The sequence below is a fragment of the Megascapheus bottae genome, chromosome 18 (genome assembly GCF_031878675.1).
Source record: "Megascapheus bottae isolate mThoBot1 chromosome 18, mThoBot2.hap1, whole genome shotgun sequence".
NCBI lineage: Eukaryota > Metazoa > Chordata > Mammalia > Rodentia > Geomyidae > Megascapheus > Megascapheus bottae.
In genome coordinates, this window is record NC_143526.1 from 25,054,108 (window position 1) to 25,081,642 (window position 27,535).

The 27,535-nt window shown below is 41.3% G+C and overlaps 2 protein-coding genes, 1 non-coding gene and 1 pseudogene across 7 annotated transcripts in view; 2 read left to right on the forward strand and 2 right to left on the reverse strand.

The window, feature by feature from the left end:
• Positions 1-14,253, reverse strand: part of Mcm8 (minichromosome maintenance 8 homologous recombination repair factor) — a 35,939-nt gene extending 21,686 nt beyond the window's left edge. Inside the window, exons 1-8 of one of the 3 annotated variants that reach the window (XM_090352022.1) lie at positions 14,036-14,253; positions 12,180-12,332; positions 11,842-11,922; positions 9,455-9,537; positions 8,901-9,050; positions 5,990-6,093; positions 2,438-2,636; positions 770-855 (exon numbers count right to left, since the gene is read on the reverse strand). In XM_090352022.1, coding sequence (XP_090208148.1) covers positions 770-855; positions 2,438-2,636; positions 5,990-6,093; positions 8,901-9,050; positions 9,455-9,537; positions 11,842-11,922; positions 12,180-12,327 — 851 coding nt within the window. In that variant the 5' untranslated portion in view covers positions 12,328-12,332; positions 14,036-14,253. Of the gene's footprint in view, positions 1-769; positions 856-2,437; positions 2,637-5,989; positions 6,094-8,900; positions 9,051-9,454; positions 9,538-11,841; positions 11,923-12,179; positions 12,333-13,914 lie in introns of all 3 variants that reach the window. The other 2 variants (XM_090352021.1, XM_090352020.1) reach the window with 2 other exon arrangements.
• Positions 11,461-11,567, forward strand: LOC150050226 (U6 spliceosomal RNA). Its single transcript, XR_016538763.1, has one exon. It is a non-coding gene; the product is annotated as a U6 spliceosomal RNA (small nuclear RNA).
• A 144-nt stretch (positions 14,254-14,397) lies between the features above and the next one.
• On the forward strand, positions 14,398-26,128 carry Trmt6 (tRNA methyltransferase 6 non-catalytic subunit). 3 transcript variants are annotated; one of them, XM_090352023.1, is made up of 11 exons: positions 14,398-14,677; positions 15,239-15,366; positions 17,324-17,433; positions 19,127-19,218; positions 19,313-19,396; positions 19,667-19,791; positions 20,702-21,060; positions 21,674-21,759; positions 23,004-23,106; positions 23,204-23,290; positions 25,642-26,128. In XM_090352023.1, the coding sequence occupies exons 1-11, from the start codon at positions 14,550-14,552 to the stop codon at positions 25,831-25,833; spliced, it is 1,494 nt and encodes a 497-aa protein (XP_090208149.1). In that variant the 5' UTR covers positions 14,398-14,549; the 3' UTR covers positions 25,834-26,128. The 3 variants fall into 3 exon arrangements, with proteins under 3 accessions (XP_090208149.1, XP_090208150.1, XP_090208151.1); XM_090352024.1 differs by lacking the exons at positions 14,398-14,677; positions 15,239-15,366; positions 17,324-17,433 and adding an exon at positions 17,541-17,568; XM_090352025.1 differs by lacking the exons at positions 14,398-14,677; positions 15,239-15,366; positions 17,324-17,433; positions 19,127-19,218; positions 19,313-19,396 and adding an exon at positions 19,410-19,518.
• LOC150050228 (macrophage migration inhibitory factor pseudogene) lies at positions 17,582-17,841 on the reverse strand (annotated as a pseudogene).
• Positions 26,129-27,535: the final 1,407 nt, after the last annotated feature.

Sequence of the window (27,535 nt, forward strand, 5' to 3'; positions counted from 1 at the left end):
GATGCACTAAAATCAAGGAAAAAGACCTATCCAAAGTTATGAAGTAACAGGGAATGATGGTTAACTTATCTTCCATTCTAATAAATGTTTAAAACCATTTACCATTTATTTAACTAATTAACATAAGTATAATCACAGAACATCAAAATACTAGTTTTAAAATTGTTACCCATTATCCATCTAGTATATCTCCTAGTGCTCCTGAGGGTATGCCCAGGCACCATATCCAACCCACATAATCTCAAGACCCACCCCTCAATTCCCCTCCACCTTTACCTTCAATCCTCTTTCAACCTAGAAGAGGACAATATAAATTCTCAGAATGGCACCTGTCTAGATTACTTACTCTCAGTAGTCAGAAGTATGTAACATCTTTTCTGGGACCCCATAGAGAACAAATTTCAAACAGACACAATTATTTTGATTTGGGGCCAAGACTTTGGCATAGTGGTAGAGTGCTTGCCTAAGACACACAAAGACCTGGGTTCAATTCCTCAGAACCACATATATAGAAAAAGCTGGAAGTGGTGCTGTGGCTAAAGTGGTAGAGCTCTAGCCTTGAGAAAGTTCAAAGACAGTGCTCAGGCCCTGAGTTCTCACCCTAGGACTGGCCAAAAAAAAATTTTTTTAAATCATTTTCAACAAATAAACATCTATCGTTTTAACAGTCTAATATGGAAATACAAGTAATATAGCAACATTACAGATCTACTCAGCAGTATGAGATCTCCAAACCTGCCTTTTATTTAACAGTAGTTTGACTGCTTACTTGATTGACTGCCAGTCCATAGTAACTGTGAGAGGAGAGCTGCGCAGAGGAACAAATGACTTCCCATGACATTCAGGCACAGGACACTGCAACAAGAGCAATTCACATTCAGAGTTGGATACTAAAGTCACATTACAGGAAGATTCAATTCATAATACTTCAGTAAAGTAATATCCATCAAGAACTATAATGACCTGCTTTTTTTTCCTGTAATAGATGGATATAACAAGTCTTCAAGGTATTTTTCTGGTTAGTTCTTTCGGTTTCTGCTCTTACTGTTTGCTGTGGATATGCAAGTCTCCCTGTAAACTCATTCCTTCCTCTGTGCTCGTGCACTTTCTCGTTCCTTATGCTCCCTGAACGTCCCCTCTCCTTCAGTCTTACATATTCCAGCCCCAATTCACTCCTGCCCAAAAGGCTTTCTCATACCACCATTAATAGTATCCTTTTTGTATTTTTTTATACAGCATATATGTTGTATTGAACAGGCAGTCCCCGGTATATAAACCAGTGGTGTTCTGGTATTTAGACCTCAATATGCATTTAAAAACCCAGCTATTGTGGCAGACTGTGCACTCCAATATGACTGCAATATATTTCCCCCTAGAAACAGGACTGGTTTTAAAAAAAAGAGAGTTGGCCAGGAGTTTGGCCTAGTGGTAGAGTGCTTGCCTAGCATGCACAAAGACCGGGGTTCCAGTCCTCAGTACCACATACATAGAAAAAATCCAAAAAGTGGTACTGAGGCTCAAATGGTAGAGCTCTAGCCTTGAGAAAGTCCAAGGACAGTGCTCAGGCCCTGAGCTTAAGCCCAGGACTAGCAAAAAAAAAAAAAAAAATATTTTCAGAATCATTAAGTGATTGCTAACTGGGCACCAGTGAGTCATGCCTGTAATCTGGCAAATCAGAAGGCTGAGATCTGAGAATGGTGATTCGGTGATTCAAATCTAGCCTGGTAGGAAAGAGACTCTAACCTTCAATTAACAACAGAAACAAAAAACTGTACCTGCAGCTATGGCTCAAGCAGTACAGCACCAGTCTTCAGCAAAAAAGTTCAGTGAAAATGTCCAGGCCTTGATTTCAAGGTCCAGGACTGTCACAAAAAAACAAGAGTAATCCCTGTAAATTGATTTGTCTTTGCTACGATAAAGAGGCAATTAAAAACATACAACCTCCCAGTGCTATGGACATGCTATGGGAAATATAAACACAACTACACAGACATAAAAACTTATGACTCTGGGGGCCGGGAGTTTGGCCTAGTGGTTAAAAGTGCTTGCCTAGCAAGCATGAAGACCCAGGTTCGATTCCTCGCTACCACATACATAGAAAAAAAGCTGGAAGTGGTGCTGAGGCTCAAGTGGTAGAGCTCTAGCCTTGAGAAAGTCCAAGGACAGTGCTCAGGCCCTGAGCTCAAGCCCAGGACTGGCAAAAAAAAAAAAAAAAAAAAAAAAAAAACAAAAAACTATGACTCTATAGACATAATGTTTTATTAGATTAATATGATCCTATGATATACAAACCCTTAGCCTAATTTTGATTATGTTCTAAAAACTAAGTGCCAGTGATTAGAGATTCCCTTCTTGAATACTTGTTTGTTAAACATATCATTTGAAATATGATGTAAAAACCAATGTTAATAAATTCTTTAATAAAAAAACATATAACCTTTGTAGGAAGATTATATTTTCCATCTGGAAGAGAAATGCTCTGAATCTCTCCACATGCAGAACAAAGAAAAGCCATCTTTGTGCAGAGAGGCTTTATATTACTGACTCGAACCACTGTTCCTCTCACAGCAATGTATTTTCCGTAGTAATTTGCACGGATATTCTTGAGGTGTATCAGGGGCTCATAGTTGTATATCCTAAAAATAAGTAACATAATTGTCTATAAATTTACATGAACAAGAAATATCTGTGATTTACTTGAAGAATATTTATGAAATTCTGAAACCGTATTTTCCCTTTCTATATCAAAGCTCACAAGAACTGAAACTTCATAAAAATAAAAATGAGGGCCGGGAGTCTGGCCTAGTGGTAGAGTGCTTGCCTAGTATGCATGAAGACCCATGTTTGATTCCTCGGTACCACATACACAGAAAAAGGAAGAAGTAGTGCTGTGGCTCAAGTGATAGAGTAATAGCCTTGAGAATGCCCAAGAACAGAGCTCAGGCCCTGAGCTCATGCCCCAGGACTGGCAAAAAAAAAAAAAAAAAAAAAAAAAAAAACGAAAAATGAGCTGGGCATGGGTGCCTCACACCTATACTCTTAGCTACTCAGGAAGCTGAGATCTGAGAACTGCAGTTCAAAGCTAGCATGGGCAGGAAAGTCTGTGAGACTCTTACCTCCAATTAACAACCAGAAAACTTGAAGTGGCACTGTAGCTCAAGTGGTAGAGTGCTAGACTTGGGCAAAAGAGCTCAGGGACAGCACCAAGGCCTTGAGTTCAAGGCCCATAATCAACAAAAAAATTAATAGGGCCGGGAGTTTAGCCTAGTGGTAGAGTGCTTGCCTAGCATGCATGAAGACCTGGGTTTGATTCCTCAGTACCACATGCATAGAAAAGGCTGAAAATAGGGCAGTGACTCAAAGTGGTAGAGCTCTAGCTTTGAGAATGCTCAAGGATAGCACTGAGGCCTTGAGTTCACACCCTATGACTGACAAAAAAAATTAATAAAATAATAAAATGAATAAATAAAAATAAGCCAGGCACTAGTAGCTCACTCCAGCAATTCTAGCTACTCAGGAAGCTGAGATCCAAGGATCACAATTTGAAGCCAGCTCAGCCAGAAAGTCAATGAAACTTGAATCTCCATTAAGCAGCAAAAGCCAGACTTCGAGGTGACACTGAAGTGGTAGTATATCACCTTGAACAAAAAACTAAGGGAGCATTCCCAGGCCCTAAATTTTTTTAAAAAAAATTCTGGGGGGGGGGTGGAAGGGAGGGTAATGGGGACCAAGACATGTGAAAGGGTATCAATATATGTGAATTAATGCATCTTCTATCTGGCAAATATAATGTAACCCTTTTATTAATTACAATAAAAAATATTAAAAAAATAAAAAAAATTCTGGGCCTATCATTTATTACAGAAATTAATATTATGTGTCTTCCACAGTTCAAAAAAAAAGGTTTATATTTGCTTGGTCTTTTGAAGTTCTTTAATATTTACTTTCACAGTAGCTATTTTCCTTAGGTAAAAGAGCATTATGTTCATTTCTTAGAAATTCAGTCTCAAAGAAGTTACACAACTTAGCCAAAACTTCACAGGCTAAACTCATACAGTCTTACTCAAGATTCCAGCACTGATTTATACTAGGCTCCAAGGTTTAAGGGAATGAAGCTCAAATTTCCCAGGTCCCTTCCAAAGGTTTGTCATGCCTTTACTTGCCCTTTCTTCTAACTAGCATGAAAAATCAGAAAACATTATTTGATCACCCACCTGATTTCACTTATCCTGGGTATTTTTTACTGAGACTTCAACTCAGGGCCCAGGCCCTTAAATTTAAACCCTAGTATGTGAACAAAAACAAATTTAAATAAGAATAAAGTTTAAAAATCTAAGTGCTGGATCAGGAGTTTGACCTAGTAGTAGAGTGCTTGCCTAGCATGCACGAAGACTTGGGTTCGATTCCTCAGTACCACATACATAGAAAAAAAAAAGCCAGAAGTGGTGCTATTGCTCAAGTGGTAGAGCACTAGCCTTGAGAAAAACCCAAGGAGAGTGCTCAGGCCCTGAGTTCAAGCCCCAGGACTGGCAAAAAAAAAAAAAAAAAAAAAGGAGAAAAGAAAACCTTGATGGGTTATGAATCTGGTATCTTAAAATATAATACAGAGAGCTGGGTGCCAGTGGCTCATGCCTATAATCCTAGCTATGCAGGAAGCTGAGATCTGAGTACTGTGGTTCAAAACCAGCCCAGGCAGAAAAGTCTGTGAGACTCTTATCTCCAATTAATCACCGGAAGTGGCACTGTGGCTCAAAGTGGTAGAGTGCTAGCCTAGAGCACAAAAGTGCCAGCCTTGAGTACAAAAAGCTCAGGGACACCACCCAGGCTCTGAGTTCAAGCTCCATAACTGAAAATAACAACAACAACAATAAAAAAGAATTCAAGAAAAATAATTTCATGGGGCCGGGAGTTTGGCCTAGTGGTTAAAGTGCTTGCCTAGCATGCATGAAGACCCGGGTTCGATTCCTCAGTACCACATACATAGAAAAGAAAGGCGGAAGTGGTGCTGAGGCTCAAGTGGTAGAGCTCTAGCCTTGAGAAAGTCCAAGGACAGTGCTCAGGCCCTGAGCTCAAGCCCAGGACTGGTGCAAAAAAAAAAAAATAATTTCATTTATTCCCTCAGGTCTAGTAAAATGTAATTTAACAAAATAAATATGCCCCCTCAGTGTATACAGAGAGAGTATCAGTCTTGGTAATCACACAATGCAACCAGTGTTTGCAAAAATTTCTAGGCTAGGAAATCAACTGATGTTGATTAGCATCACTTTATTTTTATTGCCAAACCTGGAACTTGAACTCAGGACCTGGGCATTGTCCCTGAGCTTCTTTTGCTGAAGGCTCGCACTTTATCTACCACTTGAGCCACAGCACCACTTCCAGCCTTCTCTGTTTATGTGGTACTGAGAAACTGAACCTAGGCAATTAAAAGTGAAAATATGTGATGAAAGTAGTTTTATTAATCTGCAGCACTATAACACAAACTGGAATTATATATCCCACTATGCTTCATACACACTAAGCAAGCAGCCCTATTATCATAGGGCTGCATACACACATACACACACACACACACATATGTATATACATATAGCCTGTGTGTCATGGGGCTTGAACTCAACATGGGCACTGTCCCTGAGCTTGTCAGCTCTAGGCTACTGCCCTACCCTTGAGCTAAGACCCACTTCCTGTTTTCTAGAGCTTAATTGGAGATAAAGTCTCAGGTCTTTTTGTGCCAGGGCTGGCTTTGAACCTTGATCCTCAGATCTCCGCCTTCTGAGTAACTAGGATTACAGGTGTGAGCCACCAGCGCCTACTAGTATCATTATTTCTTTGAGTAATTATCAGTGAGTTTACTTTGGTATTATGATCAATGAAATTGACAAAGAACACATACCCATTTGTACCCACTGTCTTTTTTCTGTACAATGAGGTTGTTATTCTGAAATAGTCTTCAATGCCCTATCCTAAATAACAACATCAAGTTTCTAACCTTGCATAAATGTGTGGCACATTTACCATTGTTTCCCCATCACTAGGCAATCCTTCTTGGGCTTGTAATTCTGCTGCATGTCTTTCCAGGTCCTTAGTCAATATCTAAACAAAACAGACATTAAATTTAATCAATTTTTGTTTTGGTTTTTTGATGAGTCATGGGGCTTGAACTCTGGGGCCAGGGTGCTTTTCCTGAGCTCTTCAACTCAAGGCTAGCATTTACAACTAGAGCCACAGCACCACTTCCGGTTTCAGGTGGTTAATTAAGAGTCTCATGGACTTCGTGCCCAGTCTGGCTTTGAACTGTGATCCTCAGATCTCAGCCTCCTGAGTAGCTAAGATTACAGGTGTGAGCTACCAGGACCTAGGTAATCAGAACTTTTTTTTTTTTTTTCAGTCCTGGGGCTTGAACTCAGGGCCTGAGCCCTGTCCTTGGGCTTTCTCAAGGCTAGAACTCTATCACTTGATCTACAGCACCACTTCTAGCTTTTTCTATGTGGCACACCAAGGAATCGAGCCCGAGTCTTAGTGCACGCAAGGCAAGCACTCTACCACTAGGCCAAACTCCTGGCCCCCAGAACATTTTTTTAAACAAAGAATCAAAAACTTATGAACAGAGTTAGGTGCCAGTGGCTCATACCTGTAATCCTATCAACTAAAGGCTGATATCTGAAGATCATGGCTTGAAGCTTCCTGGGCAGTAAAATCCTATAAGACTCTTATCTCCAATAAACTACTCAGAATAAGAGAGAGTAGTGCCATGGCTCAAGGGGTAGAGCACTAGCCTTAAATTAAGCACAAAGAGGTTCATGGACAGCCCAGGCCTTGAGTTCAAGATCCAGGACCAGAAAAAAAAAAAGCTTATAAACAACTTAGTACAGGATATAAACAATACTAGAAAACAGCCCAAAAGTTGATATTGAATTATGGATATGCATTTTATTTTATTTTGCCAGTCCTGGGCTTGGACTCAGGGTCTGAGCACTATCCTTGCTTTTTTTTTTTTTTTTTTTTTCCCTCAAAGCTAGAGCTCTACCACTTGAGCCTCAGCACCATTTCTGGCTTTTTTCTATGTATGTGGTACTAAGGAATCAAACCCGGGTCTTCATGCATGCTAGACCAAGCTCCTGGCCCTATGCTTATGCATTTTATAACAGATTGTTTTCTTAGGACTCTGGTGTCACAGACTGAATAACTCCAACATCTTATCTGTTACTTTTTTTTTTGGGGGGGGGGGTCAGTTATAGGACTTGAACTCTTGGCCTGGGTACTGTCCCTGAGCTCTTCAGCTCAAGGCTACCACCCTACCCCTTGAGCCACAGCACCACTTCCAGTTTTCTGGTGGTTAATTGGAGATAAGAGTCTCAGGGACTTTCAGGTCTTTCATGCCCGGGCTGGCTTTGAACTAGGATCCTCAAAATCTCAACTTTCTAAGTACCTAGGATTACAAGCATGAGCCACCACACCTGGCTTATCTGCTATCTTTAAACTTAACATTACAGACCAAGATTATGGCCTAGTGGTACAGTCCTTGCCTAGCATACCTAAAGCCCTGGATTTGAATCCTCAGAAACACATATACAGACAAAGCAGAGTTGCTATGTCTCAAGCAGTAGAGCGCTAGCCTTATTAAAGGTCAAGGACAGTGCCCAGGCCCTGAGGTCAAGCCCTAGGACTAGCAATAAATAAATAAAGCAAGCAAGCAAGCAAGCAAATAAAGTTAACACTGCCATTTCTTACAGGGCTGGGGGTGTGGCTAGCTAGCATAAGGTCTTACTTCAAACCCCACTACTGCCATACACACAAAAGTCCGTATAAAAGAGGGGGAGAGAAAAGTCCTGCTTTAGCTGAGCACGATGTGGTGGTACACACCTGTAATCCCAGCACCTAAGAGGATCAGGCAAGGGGAGAGCAAGTTCCAGGTCGGCCTCGATGGGGGAAAAGAAAAGAATGTGGGGAAATAATAAATGAACATGTATCTAAAAACAGCGGCAAGATTCCTGGTTTAGAGCCGGGAGCATAGCCTCGTGGCAGAGTGCTTGCCTAGCATGTATGAAGCCCTGGGTTCGATTCCTCAGTACCAGAAAAAGCTGGAAGTGGTGCTGTGGCCCAACTGGCAGAGCGCTAAGTGTCCAAGGACAGTGCCTAGGCCCTGAGTTCAAGCCTTAGGACTGGCAAAAATAAAAAAAGATTCTCAGTTTAGGGTAAACAACATATGCCTGGCTCTTCCTTCTTTCACTTAAGACTGGCATTCTAAGGCTGGGAGCATAGCCTAGTAGTAGAGTGCTTTCGTAGCATGCACAAAGCCCTGGGTTAGATTCCTGGGTATCACACAGAAAAGGCCAGAAGTGGTATTGTTGCTCAAGTGGTAGAGTGCTAGCCTTGAGAAAGCCCATGGATAGTACCCAGTACCCGAGGTTTAAGCCCCAGGACTGGCCAAAAAAAAAGGACTGGCATTCTACACTTGAGCCACATCTCTACTTCTGGTTTTCTGCTGATTAATGATAAGTGTCTGAGCTTTGTCTACCCAGGCTGGCTTTGTACAGTGACTGTCAGATTCAGCCTCCTGAATAAGGAGGATATAGGCATGAGCCACTAACCACCAGCTCCCAGTAAAGCTATGTATCTTCCCAAAGTAGTGACACTATAAAATCATCCATTAAAATTCCAACAGAGCACATGAAAGGAGGAAGGGTAAGCGAATGAAGTCATTATATCCGATGCACATAATGTAAAAATTGCACTATGAAACTTGAGGGAAGATACATGAAATAATGAGGGAGAACAGTGGGAGAGGTAGCACTGATCAAGCAGCATTGTACCTCACACAGCCTTACTTATGGAACTGTAACCTCTTGTACAACTACTAAATAACAAAGTTCTAACAGAAATTTGCACAGAATAGTTACCTGATGTATTGCCAGACCCATACAAGCCAAGGTTTTCTCAGGTGCGTCCCTTAGTTCATTTGCTATATTTGATGTTGAGTTAATTATTTCATCTTCTTTTGTTAGATCTTTAAAATCCACCAAAATACTTCCTTTTCTTTCTATTTCATCCTATAAAAGATTAAAGCTTGAAAGCAACAATTGCTATTATGGAGTCAATTATCACAAAGGAGCATTAAATTATACATTTTGAGAAGGCAAATAGCATTTATACAGTGCTAATGGTTAAGTACAATATAAGCTTTGTGCCACGTATGGTATTAACATTTAATATATATTGACCCCTTATTATTCCTCTTAAACCTCTGCTATTATACTATAACAGCAGATAATTGAGAAAACTGAGGTGCAGAGAAGTAACACACTAAAGTAAACACTGAAAATAAACGGCAGAGATGGTATCTGAACAGTCTCACACCAGCACTTACGATCATAATCACTAGCATGCCAAATATACTGTTTAATTAAATGACACATAAAGGTAGACTGGAAGGTTTGTTGAAGAAGAATCTTACCTTATCGTATAAATCAATACGTCTCATGAAAAAATTTTCAAACACCTGAATCTTCTCAATAAAAGGAGAGCTATCACTGTAAACTAACCAAACAAACATGGCATTAGCACTAACAAGCACATTTGTACAAGCTATATATTCATGAGACAAAAGAATGACTACAGGGCCAGGAGCGTAGTGTAGTGGTAGAATGCTTGCCTAGCATGCACGAAGCCCTGGGTTCAATTCCTCAGTACCACAGACTCAGAAAAAGTCAGAAGTGGAGTTGTGGCTCAAGTGGTAGAGTGCTAGCTTTGAGCAAAAAGTGTCCAAGGACAGTGCCGAGACCCTGAATTCAAACTGGCAAAAAAAAAAAAAAAAAGAATGACTGCAAATGGAGTGAGTAGATTTTTTTCTAAGTGCATTATATTCTGGTTACATTTGGTAAGAACTGCTATGACTACATACTTCAGATTTTAAAACAAGATGAGGTCCACATAACCTGAAATGCAGATAGGAAGCATCAATCTGTGGAAAGTTCTAATACCGGGGTAACCTTGTCTTAGGTACTTAATAAGACAATAGTTCAAACGACATACAATAAGCTTAAATCAAACATCATAATTAAATCAAAGCTAGACACATGAACAAAACTTTTACTCTGAGAGCTAAGGATATCACAATCATTGCAAAGTGAATTCTACCTGTCCAAATTGCCTCTCAAACCATAAAACTAGTTTTTTTAATATCCTAATATTCTATATTTTCAAAATGCTCTTTCACAGAGAAATTATACGATGAAGAAGTTTGGAACTGCAGGTAGGTCAAGACTAAGGCCAGTTCAAAGATCACTCATAATGGAAATGTTGGTGACTAAAGCAACATAAGATCACCTATTCAATATATCTGTTTCATATAAAGGAAAAAAAGACTCCCAATCAAAAACTATTCACTAACGGAGTGCCTAATATGGGACACACACACACATTCACAAAAGTAAAGCTCATACTCCTGAAGACATATGGACACTAGCAAGAGGGTTAACATAGGCAGATGTGAAACTGGCCAAAAAATTATTAGAGTCCTTAACTGTGCTTCTATGCAAACCAGTGCTAGTCACTAGCTCTAGGCTCCTAATATCTCGTTGCTTTCTTTTATGAGACTGAGGTCTGCACTTTAATTTCCCAGACTATCCTTAGATTCTGCGAGCAGGAGGGTACTCTGGAGTGGAAGATGGCAGGAAGTCTGTGGAATTTATTCTTGTTTTCAGTTTTTTTCAGAAGCTCTATAGATGCACAGGATAACAACCAGCTCCATTCCCCTCAGTGGTCTGAGCACAGCACAGCAGGGCTTTCAGGGGGCCAGAGCACACCTTTATAAAGGAACAGTTAGACTATGTTTCCACCTGTCATCTCCCAGATTTTTGGTAACCTCATCAATCTTTGGTTCTCTCAAGCACAGAGAGGTAACTTCAGGACTTTTTTTTTTTTTAAAGGTCTGAGACAGACACTTGAACTCCACACCTGTCACTTTCATTCACTGACTAGCACTCTACCAGTGGAACCACATCTCCAACTCCAGGGCCACTGATTCTTTAAATTTCTGCTTTCTGAGAGGTTACCTAAAAGTTTCCTTTCTGCTCTTTGAGTCTAATATGAAATCCTTTTTTAAAAAATATCTATGGGGCCAGGAGTTTGGCCTAATGGTAGAGTGCTTGCCTAGCATGCATGAAGACTGGGGTTCAATTCCTTGGTACCACATACATAGAAAAAAAAGCTAGAAGTGGTGCTGAGGATCAAGTGATAAAGCTCTACCCTTGAGAAAGTCCAAGGACAGTGCTCAGGCCCTGAGCTCAAGCCCAGGTCTGAAAGACAAAAAAAAAAAAAAATTTATATATGTATATATATATATATATGTATATGTATATGTATATATAGCGTGGTTTCTGTTCTCCTGACACAAAAGCTAAAAAAAAAAAAAAAGATTATATTTCAGTAAGTCAAATGACCTATAACTACATAAGATGTGTGCTTGCTTCAGCAGCACAAATACTAAAATTGGAACAATACAGAGAAGATTAGCATGGCCCCTGCACAAAGATGACATGCAAATTTATGAAGCATTCCATATTTTTGCATTAAAACAAAGAATGCTGGGTAATAAATTGCTTCATTTGTTAAAAAAAAAAAAGATTCACAGGGAGAGGGAAAGAGGGAGACAAAAACATGAGAAGGGGTATGTATCAAGGTTCAAGAAGTAATGTACCATTACCTGACAAAAGTAACTGTAACCCCTGTATATGTTATCCTGACAATAAAATATATTAAAAACATAAAAAAAAGAGGCAATTTTCAAAAGCAATCTGGGAAATACAAAATATATGATATTCTTTACACTTCTAACCCTACCTTCAGAGAAATAAAGCTTCCATCCTTTATATGGTATGAATTGATCCAATGTTGACTGCCGTAAAGGCTGTGGAGTTTGTCCTGAAGAAAAAAAAAATACTAAATTAATTTTTAAAAATTCTCTCGAATTTTTCTCCTTCCAACAAGCAGCATTATATATGACATTAACAGCATTTAAATTATTTTGATAGGAATTTTGGATATTAACTTTTAAATACTTGCTCAGGTGTGATATCAACTGAATTAGACTGGAGTTTCAGCTAAACTGTCTGGGCTGCTAGAAATAAATTATTTCTTTCATGAAAGAGAACATATTAACCATCATTGACCTCACCTACCAGGAATATGTTTTCCCACACTTGTATTCAGGTCAGCTCTGTGTTCTCCTTCTCTCCATTTTCCTGAGACATTTCCGCCACCTCTTCCTCTTTTCCAGCTTTGAAATCGACCTCGTCCAAATCCTCTGCCTCTATACCTTCCACTCATGTCGTCTGAAAGGTAAGGAGGAGAGGGGGAAGGCAGCTTCATCAAAACTGAAGCAGCGAAAATGTATTAATGTGAGTATGGTTGTTCACATCTGTAATCCCAGGTACCAAGAAGCAAAGAAAGATAAATTAATGAGACAAGACCCTAACTGAACAAACAAGCCAGGGAACATAGTTCACTCCTGTAACCCCAGCTATACAAGAGCCCTATAAAGGAGGACCTAAGTCAAGAGGTTGGCTTACACCAGCCTCTTTGGTCTTTCATCCAAAATGCAAGACTCTACCTAGAAATAACTAGAGCTGGGAAGGTGGCTCAGTGGTAGAATGCTTGCCTTGCCTGCATGAAGCCCTGTATTTGACTCTTCAGTACCACATAAACAGAAAATGCCAGAAGTAGCACTGTGGCTCAAGTGGTAGAGTGTTAGCCTCGGACAAAAGCACCTCAGAGACAATGTCCCAAGCCCTGAGCTCAAGGTCCAGGCCTGGCATGGCAATAAATAAATAAATACATACATACATACATACCTAAGGTTCAAATCTCCTGTATTGGGGGAGCGGGATATATGAATACAGGTTTTATGGGTTGGGGGGGGGTTGGTGGGCTTGAACTCAGCCTGGGTGCTGTCCCTGAGCTCTTCAGCTCAAGGCTACCACCCTACCTACCCTAGAGCCAGCCCCACTTCCTGTTTTCTAGAGGTTAACTGGAGATAAGAGTCTCAGGTCCTTTACTGCCTGGGCTGACTTGGAACCTTGATCCTCAGATCTCAGCCTCCCGAGTAGCTAGGATTACAGGTGTGAGCCCTCACCCAGCTTATGAATGTAGTTGTAAGAGGGGGAGGGAATCAATGCATGCCATGCTTGACATTAACATACAGGTACAAAATTCAAACATTCTGCAGTTATTCCTTTAACTCCTATCTCTTTCTAAGGCATATCATAGATGTTCAATTAGTTTACTATGTGTTCATGAAATAAAAATAATTTTTAAGGTACTGCACTTGTACCAATCTTCAGGGAGATGACCAGGATTAGAGATGACAGTAAGACAGCTCTACGATCACTTCTTTGAAGCAACATATTATAGGGCAGAACTTAAACATGACCTGAGAAGGCACTAGGGAAAAAGTATCACAGTTCCTTACACAATCAGTCTTGTCATATTCATTGTAAACCCAACACTGTTCTAAAAATAAATTCTTAAATTAAAAATAAAACTCATATCGTTTGGGCACAAATCATTGATTCATATTGTGTAGTGCTATTCATCACCAGAAAGCCTGTCTGAATCGTTAAAGGAATTTAATTAGGAAGTCATTAAAAGTCACAATTAGGTTGGGGCAGGGATCTGATCAGGAGCATCACGGGGCTCGAGGCCAGTGTGGGAACACACGGGGAGACGCTATTCCAGAAACAAAACGAAGGCTCCAGAGACGTTAACCAACACGCTGACGAGTTGTCTGTTGCTAACACAGAACACAGGTCAGTCTTCAGACTCCCAAGCCGGGGGCGTTGTACTGCCGAGGTGGGAACCCTGTTTCTAAGGAGACAGGACTGGAGGAAAAGATCTTCCTTAAATAGCCTATTTTACGTATGTTTCCTTAGCCTCAACTATTACTTGCATGGAAAAGAGGTTCCCAAGCGCTCCCAGTGGACGGCCGGGCGGGTTCCGGGGTACACGCAAATCCGTCGGCCCGGACCGGGCCTCCCACCGGGGCGGGATGTGGGGGGGCGGCGGCCTTCGCAGAGACCCTTGCCAAGTCTGGCGGTTTCCCTAGCCGCCGTTCTCCGGAAGCCTCCGAGCAGAACCAGATCCCTCCCGTAGCAACAGCAATGGACGCTTCAGTTTTTCTCCTCTCAGTTTAGGGAAATTCTCTGGCTCGCAGAAGACCCGAAGATCCTCAGCCCCGGTCTACTTTCCCCATTTCAATTCTTTTTAGGCGCTTCTGTGACGCAACTTCCGTTCCAGGAAGCAGGGCGGGTGGGCGGGAAGATACGAACGGTAGCCAATCCGGAAAGCCAGCTGGCCGGAAGTCATGAGGCTCCCGGAAGCGACCTGGGACGAGAAAGCGGAAGCGACGCGCAGCACGTGGGGGGGTGGTGGTGCTGGACCGAGGCATCCCAAACCTTTCCAGCTGTGGAAACGCAGCCTGGCGCCCGCCACAGTGAAAAAGAAAGAACAAGGTGTGTGAATCGAGAAGGACACCGTAAAGCACCTTGAACTTCATGGAGGGCTCGGGGGAGCAGACGATCCCACAGCCCCCACAGTCCGGGGACCACTGCATCCACGATGGCGACTTCGTGGTGCTGAAACGGGAAGATGTATTCAAAGCAGTGCAGGTCCAGCGGAGAAAGTAAGTCAGGTTGTGGGTCTTGAGGCTCCCCCATCCCACCTCCAGATGCTCCCTCCCTCTAGGTTTTCCTATGGACCCCAGCAGGATAGAGCGGGGTGGGAGGGCGGTGGATAGTTCCGTTCTTGGCTCTCTGGATTCTTCCTTGCCACCGCGATTCCTGTCCATCTTTCGCTCTCGAAATCTTCTTTGCCCTTACAACCCACTTCTCTGTAGTTCCTTCGTAAATATATAGTTACAGAAATATCACCCATTATGGAGAATACTTTCGAACCAAAATAGAATTAATGTGGTTTTTTTTTTTTTCTATACTGGATGTAAAAGAAGGAAAGTTAATCGAGGGCTGGGAATGTGGCCCAGTGGTAGAGTGAAGCCCTGGATTCTATTCCTCAGTACCCCATAAACAGAAAAAGCCAAACGTGACTCTGGGGCTCAAATGGGGTAGAGTGCCAGCCTTGAGCAAAAGAAGCTCAGGGACAGTGCCTGGGCCCTGAGTTCAAGTCCCAGGGCTGACAAGAAAAGAAAAACAAAGGTTAACCAATTGTCTTTTCTTCGCCCCCTCAGAAAAGTAACTTTTGAAAAACAGTGGTTCTACCTAGATAACGTCATTGGTCATAGCTATGGATCTACATTTGAAGTGACCAGTGGAGGAAGTCTTCAGCCCAAGAAGAAGAAGGAAGAGCCCACTTCAGGTGCGTGATGCTTTTCAACTAGTCAGAGAGACCTCTAGTTAATTTCAAACTCCTAGCTCTCTCCACTCCTGAAAAAAATTCAAACCCATAATCTAAGAACTATAGTTTAGTGGAACAAGACAAATATTTAGTTGATGAAATAACTTGGAATCTAGCTTCAGCCCACATTGACTGACTCCTTGATCTTGAGCCTCCTAAGCAAAGGCCTTGCTTGAGTCTGCTTCCTTATGAGAGCATATGCTGGCTCTTTCAGTGCTCAGAAGTTAGAGTAGTTAGCAGATAGTGAAGCAGTTAGGAGATCTGGCTTTGAATTCAACTGCCCAGGTATTGGTGCCTGCTTCTTCACCTGCCCTAGAATCTTGGGCCAGTGATTAGAGTTTGCAGTTCTTATTTATTTGTCTATAAGATGAAACCATTAAAGATATTCAACTCTTGGGTTATAGTGAATATTTAGTGATGTTACTTATACGAAGATCTTAATATTATTACCTTTGGTAAGGGTCCTGTAGTTTTTAACTGTTATTTCTATTAACTAAAAGTAAATATTTAAAATACATTAACACTAATATTTAAATGACTACAAATCAGATGCCTAACATACTGCTACAATTCTAAGTTAATGAATTATATGCTTTTAAATGAATATCCATGGGTTTGGGGTGTGTTGTGTGTATGTAGCCTCAGACATGCATGTATTAGGGCTTAAACTCAGCCTCGTGGTCTCACTCAGCTTCTTGTTCACAGCTACTGCTGCTCTACTAAAACCTACAATTTGCTGTTTTGCTGGTTAATTGTAGATGGAGTCTCAAGGACTTTTCTGCCTGGGCTGGCTTTGAACCTCAGTCCTTTAGATCTCAGTCTTCTGAGTACCTAGGATTACAGTTGCTAGCCACTAGCTCCTGACTTATGTAGTTTTATTAAATACCAAAAAAGTGCTAGGTACAAGTAGTGACTGTGATAACAGTCCCTAAGGCAGACTGTCTTGTTCAATGTACTTACAAGTGGAGGGCTGAGATGGTTGTAGACATCTGTATTCCCATCACTCCAGAAGACTGATCCTGATCCCAGCAGGATGATCCTGAGTTCAAGGCCAGTTTGGGCTAAGGTGAAAGCCTGCCTGAATGTACTTACCAGTGCAAATACTATTTTAAACAGTCAAAAAAAAGAAAAAGGCAAGTAACAGAATTTCTAATGGAGATGCATGCTGTAAAGATAATAAGGCAGGGGCATGTAGTGGAGCCTAATTGGGAGAGGTGAACCTTAGCTGAAATAATGCACTCAGCCCTGAGTAGGTCACTCAGCTCATTCACAGGAAACATCTAGGCAGAGGAGCAATTCCAAAAATTTTTTTTTTTGTAGGTCATGGGACTTGAACCCTGGGCCTGGGTGCTGTCCCTGAGCTCTTCAGCTCAAAGCTATTACCCTACCCCTGGAGCCACAGTGCCACTTCTGGTTTTCTGCTGGTTAATTAGAGATGAGTCTCATGGACTTTTTAGTGCTCAGGCTGGCTTTGAATTGTGATCCTCCGATAGCTAGGATTACAGGTGTGAGCCACCATGCCTGGCCCAAAATCTCTTTGAGAGACCTTAGGTAGGTTCAAGAACAGAAAGGGTAGTGTAGCTGAAGCTTAAGAGAAGAGTGATAGGGCAAGAAAAGGCAAGCTAGAAGACTAGGTCTTCTGTAGAATGTATTCTCATGGCTCTAGGAAGCCACTTCATGATTTTAAGCATCCAAATAAAATAGATGAGCTCATTAATGAGTACTGAGGCATCCACATAGATAAAGAAAAAGAGGGAGGTAAAGAGTGGGAACAGGAAGATAAGAGGCTCAGAGATGCACTAGCAAGAAAGGGATCAATCACTTGATTGGCTTTATGTGGGCAAGTGAACTTAGGAAAAATAAGATTATAAGACATAATTTCAGATCATAAACATCATAGAGTACTTTTTTCCCTTAGATACTAAAGAGGCTGGCACTGATAATCGAAATATAATTGATGATGGAAAATCTCAGAAACTTACCCAAGATGACATAAAAGCTTTGAAAGACCAGGGCATTAAAGGAGAGGTAATAACACGAAAGTTTCTTTTTATTTTGTTTGGATTTTTTGGGGGGGAGGAGGTCTCTAAACCATTTATTTCTCCTGACCCAGAAGGAGGAGCCTGAAATGACTGGGGCAAGGCTGGAGCCAGGTCATTGCAGGTGAGTCAAGTGTTCACACTCCAGCAAAAGAGGAGCCATTCTAGCCCCTGTTGGCCCTGTTCCTGTCATAGTAATTGACATAGAGCCTGTCCTGGCTGATGCACAGACACTGGGCAGCTGCAGAGCACACAAGGCTCACTGGAGTCCCCAAAGGCCATGAGCTGGGCCGGCACCATGTGCATCTGCTATGGCCTGAGCCAGCTGCTGGATGAGCTGGGAGAGGAGTCCTTCTGGCACTAAGGCACGGGGCACATTGGTGTTCACCACGAACATGGGCCTATGATGGGAGCAAAAGAAGAGATGCAGCATCGAAGCCCGGGAACCTTGATTGTTTAGATTTTAACGTATGCTTTACTCAGAGTGAAAGAGAAAGAGTAATAATTATGATATACTTTTGTTAGATATAGGTTGACATTTACACACAACTCCATATATTGAGGCTTTTGTTATTTATGCAGGTGTGAAGGACATTTAGAAGTGAAGAACACTGCTAATTGTATTAGTGATAGCAAATGTAATATCTATTCAGTGATCCCTCACCTGTGATGGGAATTACATTCCATACTCCCCCGCCACCACCATAATAGGTGAAAATCTGTGACGTGTCAACAGCATTGGATAGTTGTTCCTCGCTATATTGTGGCTCACATTGCTACTTCAGGGGTTTGCACCTATGGAGGGGATCTCCAGAATGTAACTCCCATGATAAGTGAGGAGTCACTGTCTACTGTTTTTTGTTTTGTGTTGATATTGGTGTTGGTTGTGGGACTTGAACTCTGGACCTTGTCCCTGAGCTGTTCAGCTCAAGGCTACCACTCTACCAATGGAGCCATAGTTCCACTTCCTCTTTCCTGTGATTAATAGGAGATAAGAGTCTCACTGACTTTAGTGCCCTAGTGCTCAGGCTGGCTTTGAAGCAAGATCCTCAGATCTCAACCTCCTGAGTAGCTAGGATTACAAGCATGAACGACTATTATATCCAGCTATTTACTTTTTTTTTTTTTGCCAGTCCTGGGCTTGAGCTTAGGGTCTGAGCACTGTCCTTGGACTTTCTCAAGACTAGAGCTCTACCACTTGAGCCTCAGCACCACTTCCGGCTTTTTTCTATGTACGTGGTAGCAGGAATCGAACCCGGGTCTTTGTGCATGCTAGGCAAGCACTTTAACCACTAGGCCAAACTCCTGGCCTATTTACATATTTTTTAAAACCCATAATACAGTGAAGCCACAATAAGTGAACCACAATGTAGCAAGGGATGACTACTGAATTAACATTATTCAATTTTAGTAATGTTCCAGCCAGTGTCCTCAGGAATAAAAGTTTCTTATCTCTCTTTTCCCTTTATTATTTATCTTTACCTTAGTTTAAGTGCAGTTGTAAAGTGCCTGTGCTTTTTCATGAATTCTATATAAAGCATAAAAATAGAGTTTACCCATCTGGACTTCTGTGGAGAGGGTCTAGACAACCAGATCTTTGAATATATTCTTCCATAAGAAACCTTTGAAGTTATTTGCACTGTGAAAGTGGAGTTTCAGAAAATCTGCTTCTTTTCTTACAGGAAATAGTTCAGCAATTAATTGAAAATAGTACAACATTCCGAGACAAGACAGAATTTGCCCAGGATAAATATATTAAAAAGAAGAAAAAGAAGTAAGTAGCATTGGTGGTGTTATTAAATCCTACATGTTTCTGAAATATATATTGCTACCATCTTTTCTCAACTTGATGTTTTTCATTCTTCCAGATATGAAGCCATCATTACTGTCTTGAAGCCATCTACCCGTATTCTTTCAATTATGTATTATGCAAGAGAGCCTGGAAAAATTAAGTACGCTTTGTTTCCTTTCAAAAGTATAATTGGGGGAAAAGTATATCTTTAAGAAAGTCATGATTTTAAGTAAAATGAAAAACTTGCTCATCTGCATAAAGTATCCTCCTACCTCGAAAATTGTAAGTCCTTTTACTGTCATCTCCAAAGCAATCCATTATTTTAGCAAACATAGTTTTTATAAAAACAAAACTTGAAAAATAATTATTAAAATTTCAGGCTTTTAATTTTTTTAGCTAAAAATGAATGAGTCATCCTTTTTTTCCTTAGCCACATGAGATATGATACACTAGCCCAGATGTTGACATTGGGAAATATCCGTGCTGGCAATAAAATGATTGTCATGGAAACGTGTTCTGGCTTAGTGCTGGGTGCAATGATGGAACGAATGGGAGGTAAGATTTCACGCTTTCATGTTCAGTAAAACCCTACCCTGCTGGGGGTAGATACAGCTGATTGAATAGCCAGGCTCACGCCTGTAATCCTAGCCACTCAAGAGGCTGAGAGTTGAGGATCACAGTTGAAAGCCAGCCCAGGCAGAAAGTCCATGAAACTCTCATCTCCAATAAACTACTCAGAAAAAGCTGAAGTGGTACTGTGGCTCAAGTGGTAGATTGCTAACCTTGAACAGAAGAAGTTCTGGACAGCACCCAGGCCCTGAGTTCAAGCCCCAGACCCAGCAAAAAAAAAAAAAAAAAAAAAAAGTCACTTAAATACTTCATAGTTAATGAAATGATATGGTCTACATCTCCTCAAACAGGCTGTGGTGTGTCCTGTGGTGGTTTTTGTCCTTTCCAGCTTTAGATGCTAGCTCTGGAACCTATGACTTGCTAGACTAACCTTTGGGAAATTGATTTCAATACTTATTTTGATAAAGAACACGTTTTAGTAGCCTGAATTAAAAGATTTGACTGGGAAGATTCTTAAGGATGTGTTTTATCCTAAAATATAGCACCCCCTTTCTGATGCTTTAGAAGAGCTCAAAACTACTTTGAGAAATGAGTAGGAGAAAGTGACAAAGTCGTGGGACATCCAGATTTGCACATTGGGGTTTTAGCATAGTGTCACGTGGGGGCAAACTTCTTTGAGACTTCTGTTCATCTGTTCTGGAACTGTGCTTCCCTATTGGGAAAATAGACTTCAAACAAACCTGCAGAGTTGCTGCATCATTCTGTAGACTCTAAACTTGAGTAGGAAGATGTTCAGTGTTACCCCCAAGTTACTCCCTGGAGGAATCTGAGTTTTCTTAAGACTAGAGTTGACTCCACTGTGCATGTATTTTGTTTTTATTTTAAATGTGTTCAGGTTTTGGCTCCATTATTCAGCTGTACCCTGGAGATGGACCTGTTCGCGTAGCAACAGCCTGTTTTGGATTTCCCAAATCTTTCTACAGTGGTCTTTATGAATTCCCCCTCAACAAAGTGGACAGTCTTCTAAATGGGACATTTTCTGCTGAGATGTTATCTTCAGAGCCAAAAGACAGTGCTTCACTTGAAGGAAGCAATGGTTCGGTTGAAGAAAGGCAGCCTTCTGAGCAGGACCATGGTGACAATACAGCAGTGGCCCCAGAGAGCAATCACCCTGGAGAGCAAGACGTGATGGAAGTTGTCTCTCAAGATCCACAGTACAAGGAGCCTAAAGAGGGAGGAAGCAAAAAGGACTATGTAAGCACGGCAAACCACTATTCTGCAATGTTCTCAGGCTCTCAGTTAACTCCACTGAAGTAATGAAGTTTAGGTTGGCTTTGGAACATCTTCTCCTGAGAGAAGATAGAGGTCAAAAAGAGTGGAGTTGGAGGACAGTGCACAGGGTCAACTTAATCTCTGGGGTAGAGCACTAGGATATGGAATTGCTTTTAAATGTATGGTTTTTGTGGGTATTTCCATCATCTTTACAAGTCCTCTTAGGAGAGGAGCAGAAAGCACAGTGCTTATATGCATCTGATCATACAAAATAATATTTATCAAAATGAGCTCTAGAAAATGGGAAAAGAAAGAAAACAATCTCAAGGCGTAGCCATTTTCTGTTGCTTTAGTCTTGAGTTGATAAACATTGTTTTAATTTTTTTAAATTTTTTTATTGTAATTAATAGAAGGGTTACAGTTATATTCCCCAAATAGAGGGCACATTACTTCACACACATTGATACCCCTTGTCATGTTTTTGTCCCCATTTCCCTTCCCCCGCCCCCTCCCTGTTGAAATGTTTTGGAGGATATGGTGTTTGGGAAATCTGGCTGAATGACCTCAGTATGTTGGTTTCTTATTTTTCTTAAAGATGCAGGAAAAGCAGAGGAGACAAGAAGAGCAGAGAAAAAGACATTTAGAGGCTGCTGCTCTGCTGAAGGAAAGAAATGCAGATGGGTATGTTGGTGAAAATTGAACATAGGGTACTTGGTGTTGTTGGGCTCCATTTAGATCAGCATTCTCTTCTCTTCGGCTTGTCTCCTCTGATCCCATTGGGAACTGAGATGAAAACAGAGTTTTACATTTTTTATTTATTTTTTTATTTAATTTTATTTTTTGTGGGTCATGGGGCTTGAACTCTGCCTGCGTGCTGTCCCTGAGCTCTTCAGCTCAACACTGCCGCCCTACCCTTGAGCCAAGTCCCACTTCCCATTTTCTAGAGGTTAATTGAAGATAAGAGTCTGGTCCTTTTATGCCTCCTTTTGTGCCCTGGGTGGCTTTGAATCTTCATCCTCAGATCTCAGTCTCCTGGGTAGCTAGGATTACAGGCGTGAGCCACTGCACCTGGCTTGTTTTACCTTTTTTTAAAGGATGCTGGGTCTGGCAGAGGTGGGGTTAGTTCAAGAGTCTCAGAAGTAGCCAGGTGTTGTTGACTCATGTCTATAATCTTAGCTTCTCAAGAGGCTGAGATCTGAGGATCACAGTTTGAAGCCAGCTTCAAAATGAGTCCTGAGACTCATTTCCAGTGAACTAACAGAAAACCGGAAGTGGCTCAGTGATAGAGTGCCAGCCTTAAGCACTCAGTCCCTGAGTTTAAGCCTCATGATCAATGACAATAACAACAAAAAAAAGTCTCAGGGAAAAAACCCTAAATGCACTTCAGTGAGAGTGACTCCGAGGGGCCTGGGTCTATGTTCCAGTAGATGCAGGATGGGACATTCAGATCTCTGTGGTACTAGCTGATGGCAGGGGCTAACATAAACCCTTATCAGGGAGAGATACACTATGCAACACCAGCATAACAAAAGTGTCACAGTGTATTGCTTATAGTTGCCAAGCACTGTGAAAGCTTGTGGCCCAGTTTTTTGTTTGTTTGTGTTTTTCCAGTCCTGGGGCTTGAACTGAGGATCTGGGCATTAACCTCAAGGCTAGCACTCTACCATTTGAGCCACAGCACCACTTCCAGCTTTTTCTGTTTATGTGGTACTGAGGAATCAAACTCAAGGCTTCATGTATGCTAGGCAAGCACTCTACCATTAAGCCACATTCCCAGCCCATTCTTCTCAGTTTGGAGTTTCTAGTATCTAAACCTTCCTTGATCAAGTGAATCATGTAAGTACATGATCACTCTAAATACATATTAAAGCTTACAACCTTTTTTTGGAGAATGGGAAAATAATTGTGGAACATTTTCCTCACAGCTTAATTGTGGCCAGTCGTTTTCATCCCACTCCACTGCTGCTGTCTCTGCTGGATTTTGTGGCCCCTTCAAGGCCATTCGTGGTCTACTGTCAGTATAAAGAGGTAATATGGGACAAAATGGACAACAGTTCTTATACTTGAATTATGCATATCAAACTGCACCCACAAAGTATTAACAAAGTCCTGTTTTTGTCTTCAGCCTTTGTTGGAATGCTACACAAAACTTCGGGAAAGGGGCGGGGTCATCAACCTAAGGCTATCTGAGACCTGGCTTAGAAATTATCAGGTATGTGTTCTTACCATCAGACTGGAGCTGCTTGCTATCTCCTTGCAGTAGTACTGGAAGTTGTCAGAAACACCCCTGTTGCTGACTATAGGTCTCCTCCCTATATACAACTCAGAGTGATTCTCTTCATGTTAGGGATTGTTGTTATCTGTTACTCTTACCCTATAGACATTCAAAGGGAAAACAGTATGATTGCTATCCCCCCCCCCCACTACCACCACAAGACCTTGCTATTTCTATGGTACCTGGCAGGGATGAAATCTTTAAAAAAGTGACCTTCTATGCCAGGTCACTATTGTGCTGGCTTCACGGCCAATGTTTGGATATCTTGATGGACTCTTGTCAGTTCACATCTTCTGGAAGACATATATCATCTCTCTTCCACCCTCCTCCTCTTTTTTTTTTTTTAGGTGCTGTGCATCAAACCCAGGGATTTGCGCATGCTAGGGGCTAGTATGATACCAATAAACTACAGCCCCACCCACCTATACACCAAGATGGAACTCAAAGTTTAAGAGATTTATTGGGAGAAACACCTTTGAAAGACAAAGGCAGACAGAGCAGGCTTACCTGGTGCAGTTGATACCTAAGAAGAGATGCCAAAAGAATGGGGAGGAAATTGCTGTAGAACTACTCTGAGAGGTCCGGGAGTTTGGCCTAGTAGTAGAGTGCTTGCCTAGCATGCACAAAGACCTAGGTTCGATTCCTTGGTACCACATACATAGCAATAAGTCAGAAGTGGTGCTGAGGCTCAAGTGGTAGAGCTCTAACCTTGACAAAGTCCAAGGATAGTGCTCAGGCCCTGAGCTCAAGCCCAGAAAGGGCAAAAAAAAGAAAAATTACTCTGAGAAAGTCAGGCCAGGTCAATAGGAGCAAAGATTGCCCATTAAAGGAGTTCTAGACTGGGCAGAAATAACTTGGAAGCAGAAATCTGTGTTCAGTTGCCATTGGGAATAGCTGGTAGTTAAATGCTGCAGCAGTAGCCAAAAGCTCTCTGTCACCCACACCCCACAGCTAGTTCCCTCAGAAAGGGAAAGCAGAGAGGTCCCTCCCATGCCCAGACGATACTGTGGTTGGATGGGATTGAGCCCTGAGCATTCTATCTTTCATGGAAATAATCTTAGTTAAGGTAACAGAAGGGAAGAATTCTTGTCAAAGTTGAGACAATCAGAGGGAAGGGAGGTTCTGTGAGTTCATCATCCTATGGCCATTTCTTCATACACCTAAGTTGTTTTTTTTTATTATTATTATTATTGTAATGTATAGAGGGGTTACAGTTACATTCACCAGATAGTAGGTGCATTACTTCTCACATATTGTTTTTGTTCCCATTTCCCTCCCCTAACCCTCTCCCAATCATCTTGTTTTCCCCCCTTCCTTTTCCTATTTCAAATAAACATATATACAATATGCCAAGTAATAGAGATAGTACTTTAAGAGCAACAATCATATAAGATAAAGCTTTTATTTCCATATCCTGGAGGACCTTTCATTTGGCCTCATCCTATATGACCTTATGTTTTACACTATTGTAATCTTCTGCTAGGCAAGTCCTAGGTGTGTACTAATTACAAATGAGGGAAACCATTGGGTCTATGTTCCTTTGAGTCTGGCTTACTTCACTTAATATGATTTTTTCCAAGTCTTTCCATTTCCTTACAAATGGGGCGATGTCCTTCTTTCTGATGGCAGCATAGAATTCCTTTGTGTATAAATAAATCACATAGAACCAAGTTTTGCCATTGGCCACAAAGTCATTTTTATTTTTGTTTTGTGTTGTTTTTGTTCTAGTCCTGGAACTTGATCTGAAGGCCTGGGTGCTGCCCCTAAGTTTTGTGCTCAAGGCTAGTACTCTACCACTTGAGCCATAGTTACACTTCCATAATTGTATTTAAGAGTGTCACAGGCTTTGCCACCTAGGCTGGCCTCAAGCCTTGGTTACAGGTATGAGCCTCCAACATCTAATGACTTAATTTTATTCTAGGTTTTTTTTTTTTTTTGGTTTTGGTTTTTGTTTTTGTTTGTTTTTTTTGCCAGTCCTGGGCTGGAGCTCAGGGCCTGAGCACTGTCCTTGGACTTTCTCAAGGCTAGAGCTCTACCACTTGAGCCTCAGCACCACTTCTGGCTTTTTTCTAAGTATGTGGTACTGAGGAATCGAACCCGGGTCTTCGTGCATGCTAGGCAAGCACTCAACCACTAGGCCAAACTCCGGGCCCTAATTTTACTCTTTTAAAACCACTAGTGCTGTCATAAGAAGGAAGAAATGAGCTACTGTTTAGAGTCTTCCACTTTTGAGAGAGTCTTTCTTTTAGATCCTGATTTTTGAAACTATGTTTTTCTGTCACGATTAGGTTCTTCCAGATCGAAGTCATCCCAAACTGCTGATGAGTGGAGGTGGTGGCTACCTTCTGTCAGGCTTCACCGTTGTCCTGGACAACCTTAGAGCAGACACCAGCCTCAAGTCCGGCATGAGCACTTTAGAGTCTCCCAAGACTGAGGAGCCGGCACCTAAAAAACAGAAATGCACTGAGTCTGACACTTAACTGGTCGGGGATGACTTTGATTTTTGTCCTCGGGCATTCTGAAGTTGATAAACTTTAAATGCCATTGCTAAATGTTACTTCCTGCCCTAAGAATACAAAGGTGTATGTCCATCTCTTGCTGGGAAAGAGAGAAGTAAGCCTCTTGCCCAGTTCTGACACAGATGGGTTCAGGCTCTCAAATCTGCAAGTCAAGTATGCATTCACAGATTGATTCAATACATGTGTTTATTTAACAATAGTCCTCAGACGATCAAATATGCTGCAAATATCTTGAGAGTTTCAGCATCCTTGAGAAGATTTTTAAACTAAGTGGACTACCACAGTAGAGCTAAAATTTGGTGAGTACTGAAAGGAAGAAACACGAGGATAAATTGTCCTGTTTATTCTGTTCTCTTCAGCTTAAGCAATATGTGGATGTGTGAGTATGTGAGGTTGCCAGTACCAAAAATGTCTGCCATGCTCCCTCAGTGGAAGAAGCTTTTTTTTAATATTAGGTTTTATTATTTTAATAACTGACAACCTGGGGAAGGTCCAAGAATTTATTTTTATTGCTTTTGGGGGATAGGTGCAGCAAAGTTTCATAGGTACTTTATTTGCATTAATTTGCCAATTCTCATCTTTTTTTTTTTCTTTTTCAAAATAAAGTGACTAGTATACGTGTGTGTGTGTGTATGTACTGCTGTTGGTATATACACACACATACATGTTTATATATATGCACAGTGACAGAATGTGCTACCTATTGAACTACAGTAAAGTTTTGTGCAAGACTTAGAACAAGTCTCATTGCATTGGTGTCAACTCCCTGTCAAGTGTGTGTTAAAGTGCCTTTTTCTGGTGATTAATACTGGTCTCAAGAGCTCTGCCATGATTAGGTAGTTAGCCTTATGAGCTCTGAAAAACCATGATCAAATTATTTGACCATCTGTTACAGCAAATAAAAATATTAAGAATAAGCCACATCTCTGTGCACTTGATTTTTATATGTTTGTGTGTCTGTGCCACACCAACCAGTACTAGGGCTTGAAATCAAGGCCTGAACTCTGTCCCTTAGCTTTTTTACTGAAGGATGATGTTCTGCCACCTGAACCACGGCTCCATCTCTAGCTTTTGCAGGTCTGTTGTAGATGAGAGTATCATAGACTTCCCTGTTTGGGCTACTTCAAACCTTGATCCTCAGATCAAGTAGTAATAGCAGATTATGGGCATGAAGCATCTGCACTTGGCTTTCTAATACATTTAAGAACCCTGTGTCTTGCTCACTGGAACATGTCCACCATGTGTGTTGTTCCCATCATAGGAAGATCTGTGTTGCTCAGAGAGAAACATGTCAGGAAAAAAGAAATTTCTTTTTCCTAACCATATCTGTTACTCTAATGGCTGTGTGAGTACCAACAAGTACAATTTTGATTTTTTTGTGTGTGGGTCATGGGGTTTGAACTCTCCCTGAGCTCTTTTGCTCAAAGCTACTGCCCCTACCCCTTGAGCTGCAGCCCCACTTCCCGTTTTCTAGTGATTAATTGGAGATAATCTCACATTCTTTAGTGTTCTTTAGTGCCTGGGCTGGCTTTGAACTGCCACCCTCAGATCTCAGTCTCCAGAGTAGCTGGAGAGACACCATGCCCAGCTGATTTTTTTTTTTCTCTGAAAACAATTGCTGTTCAAGAATAAAAGTCGTTCCTTCTATGATCCCTCAAACTGA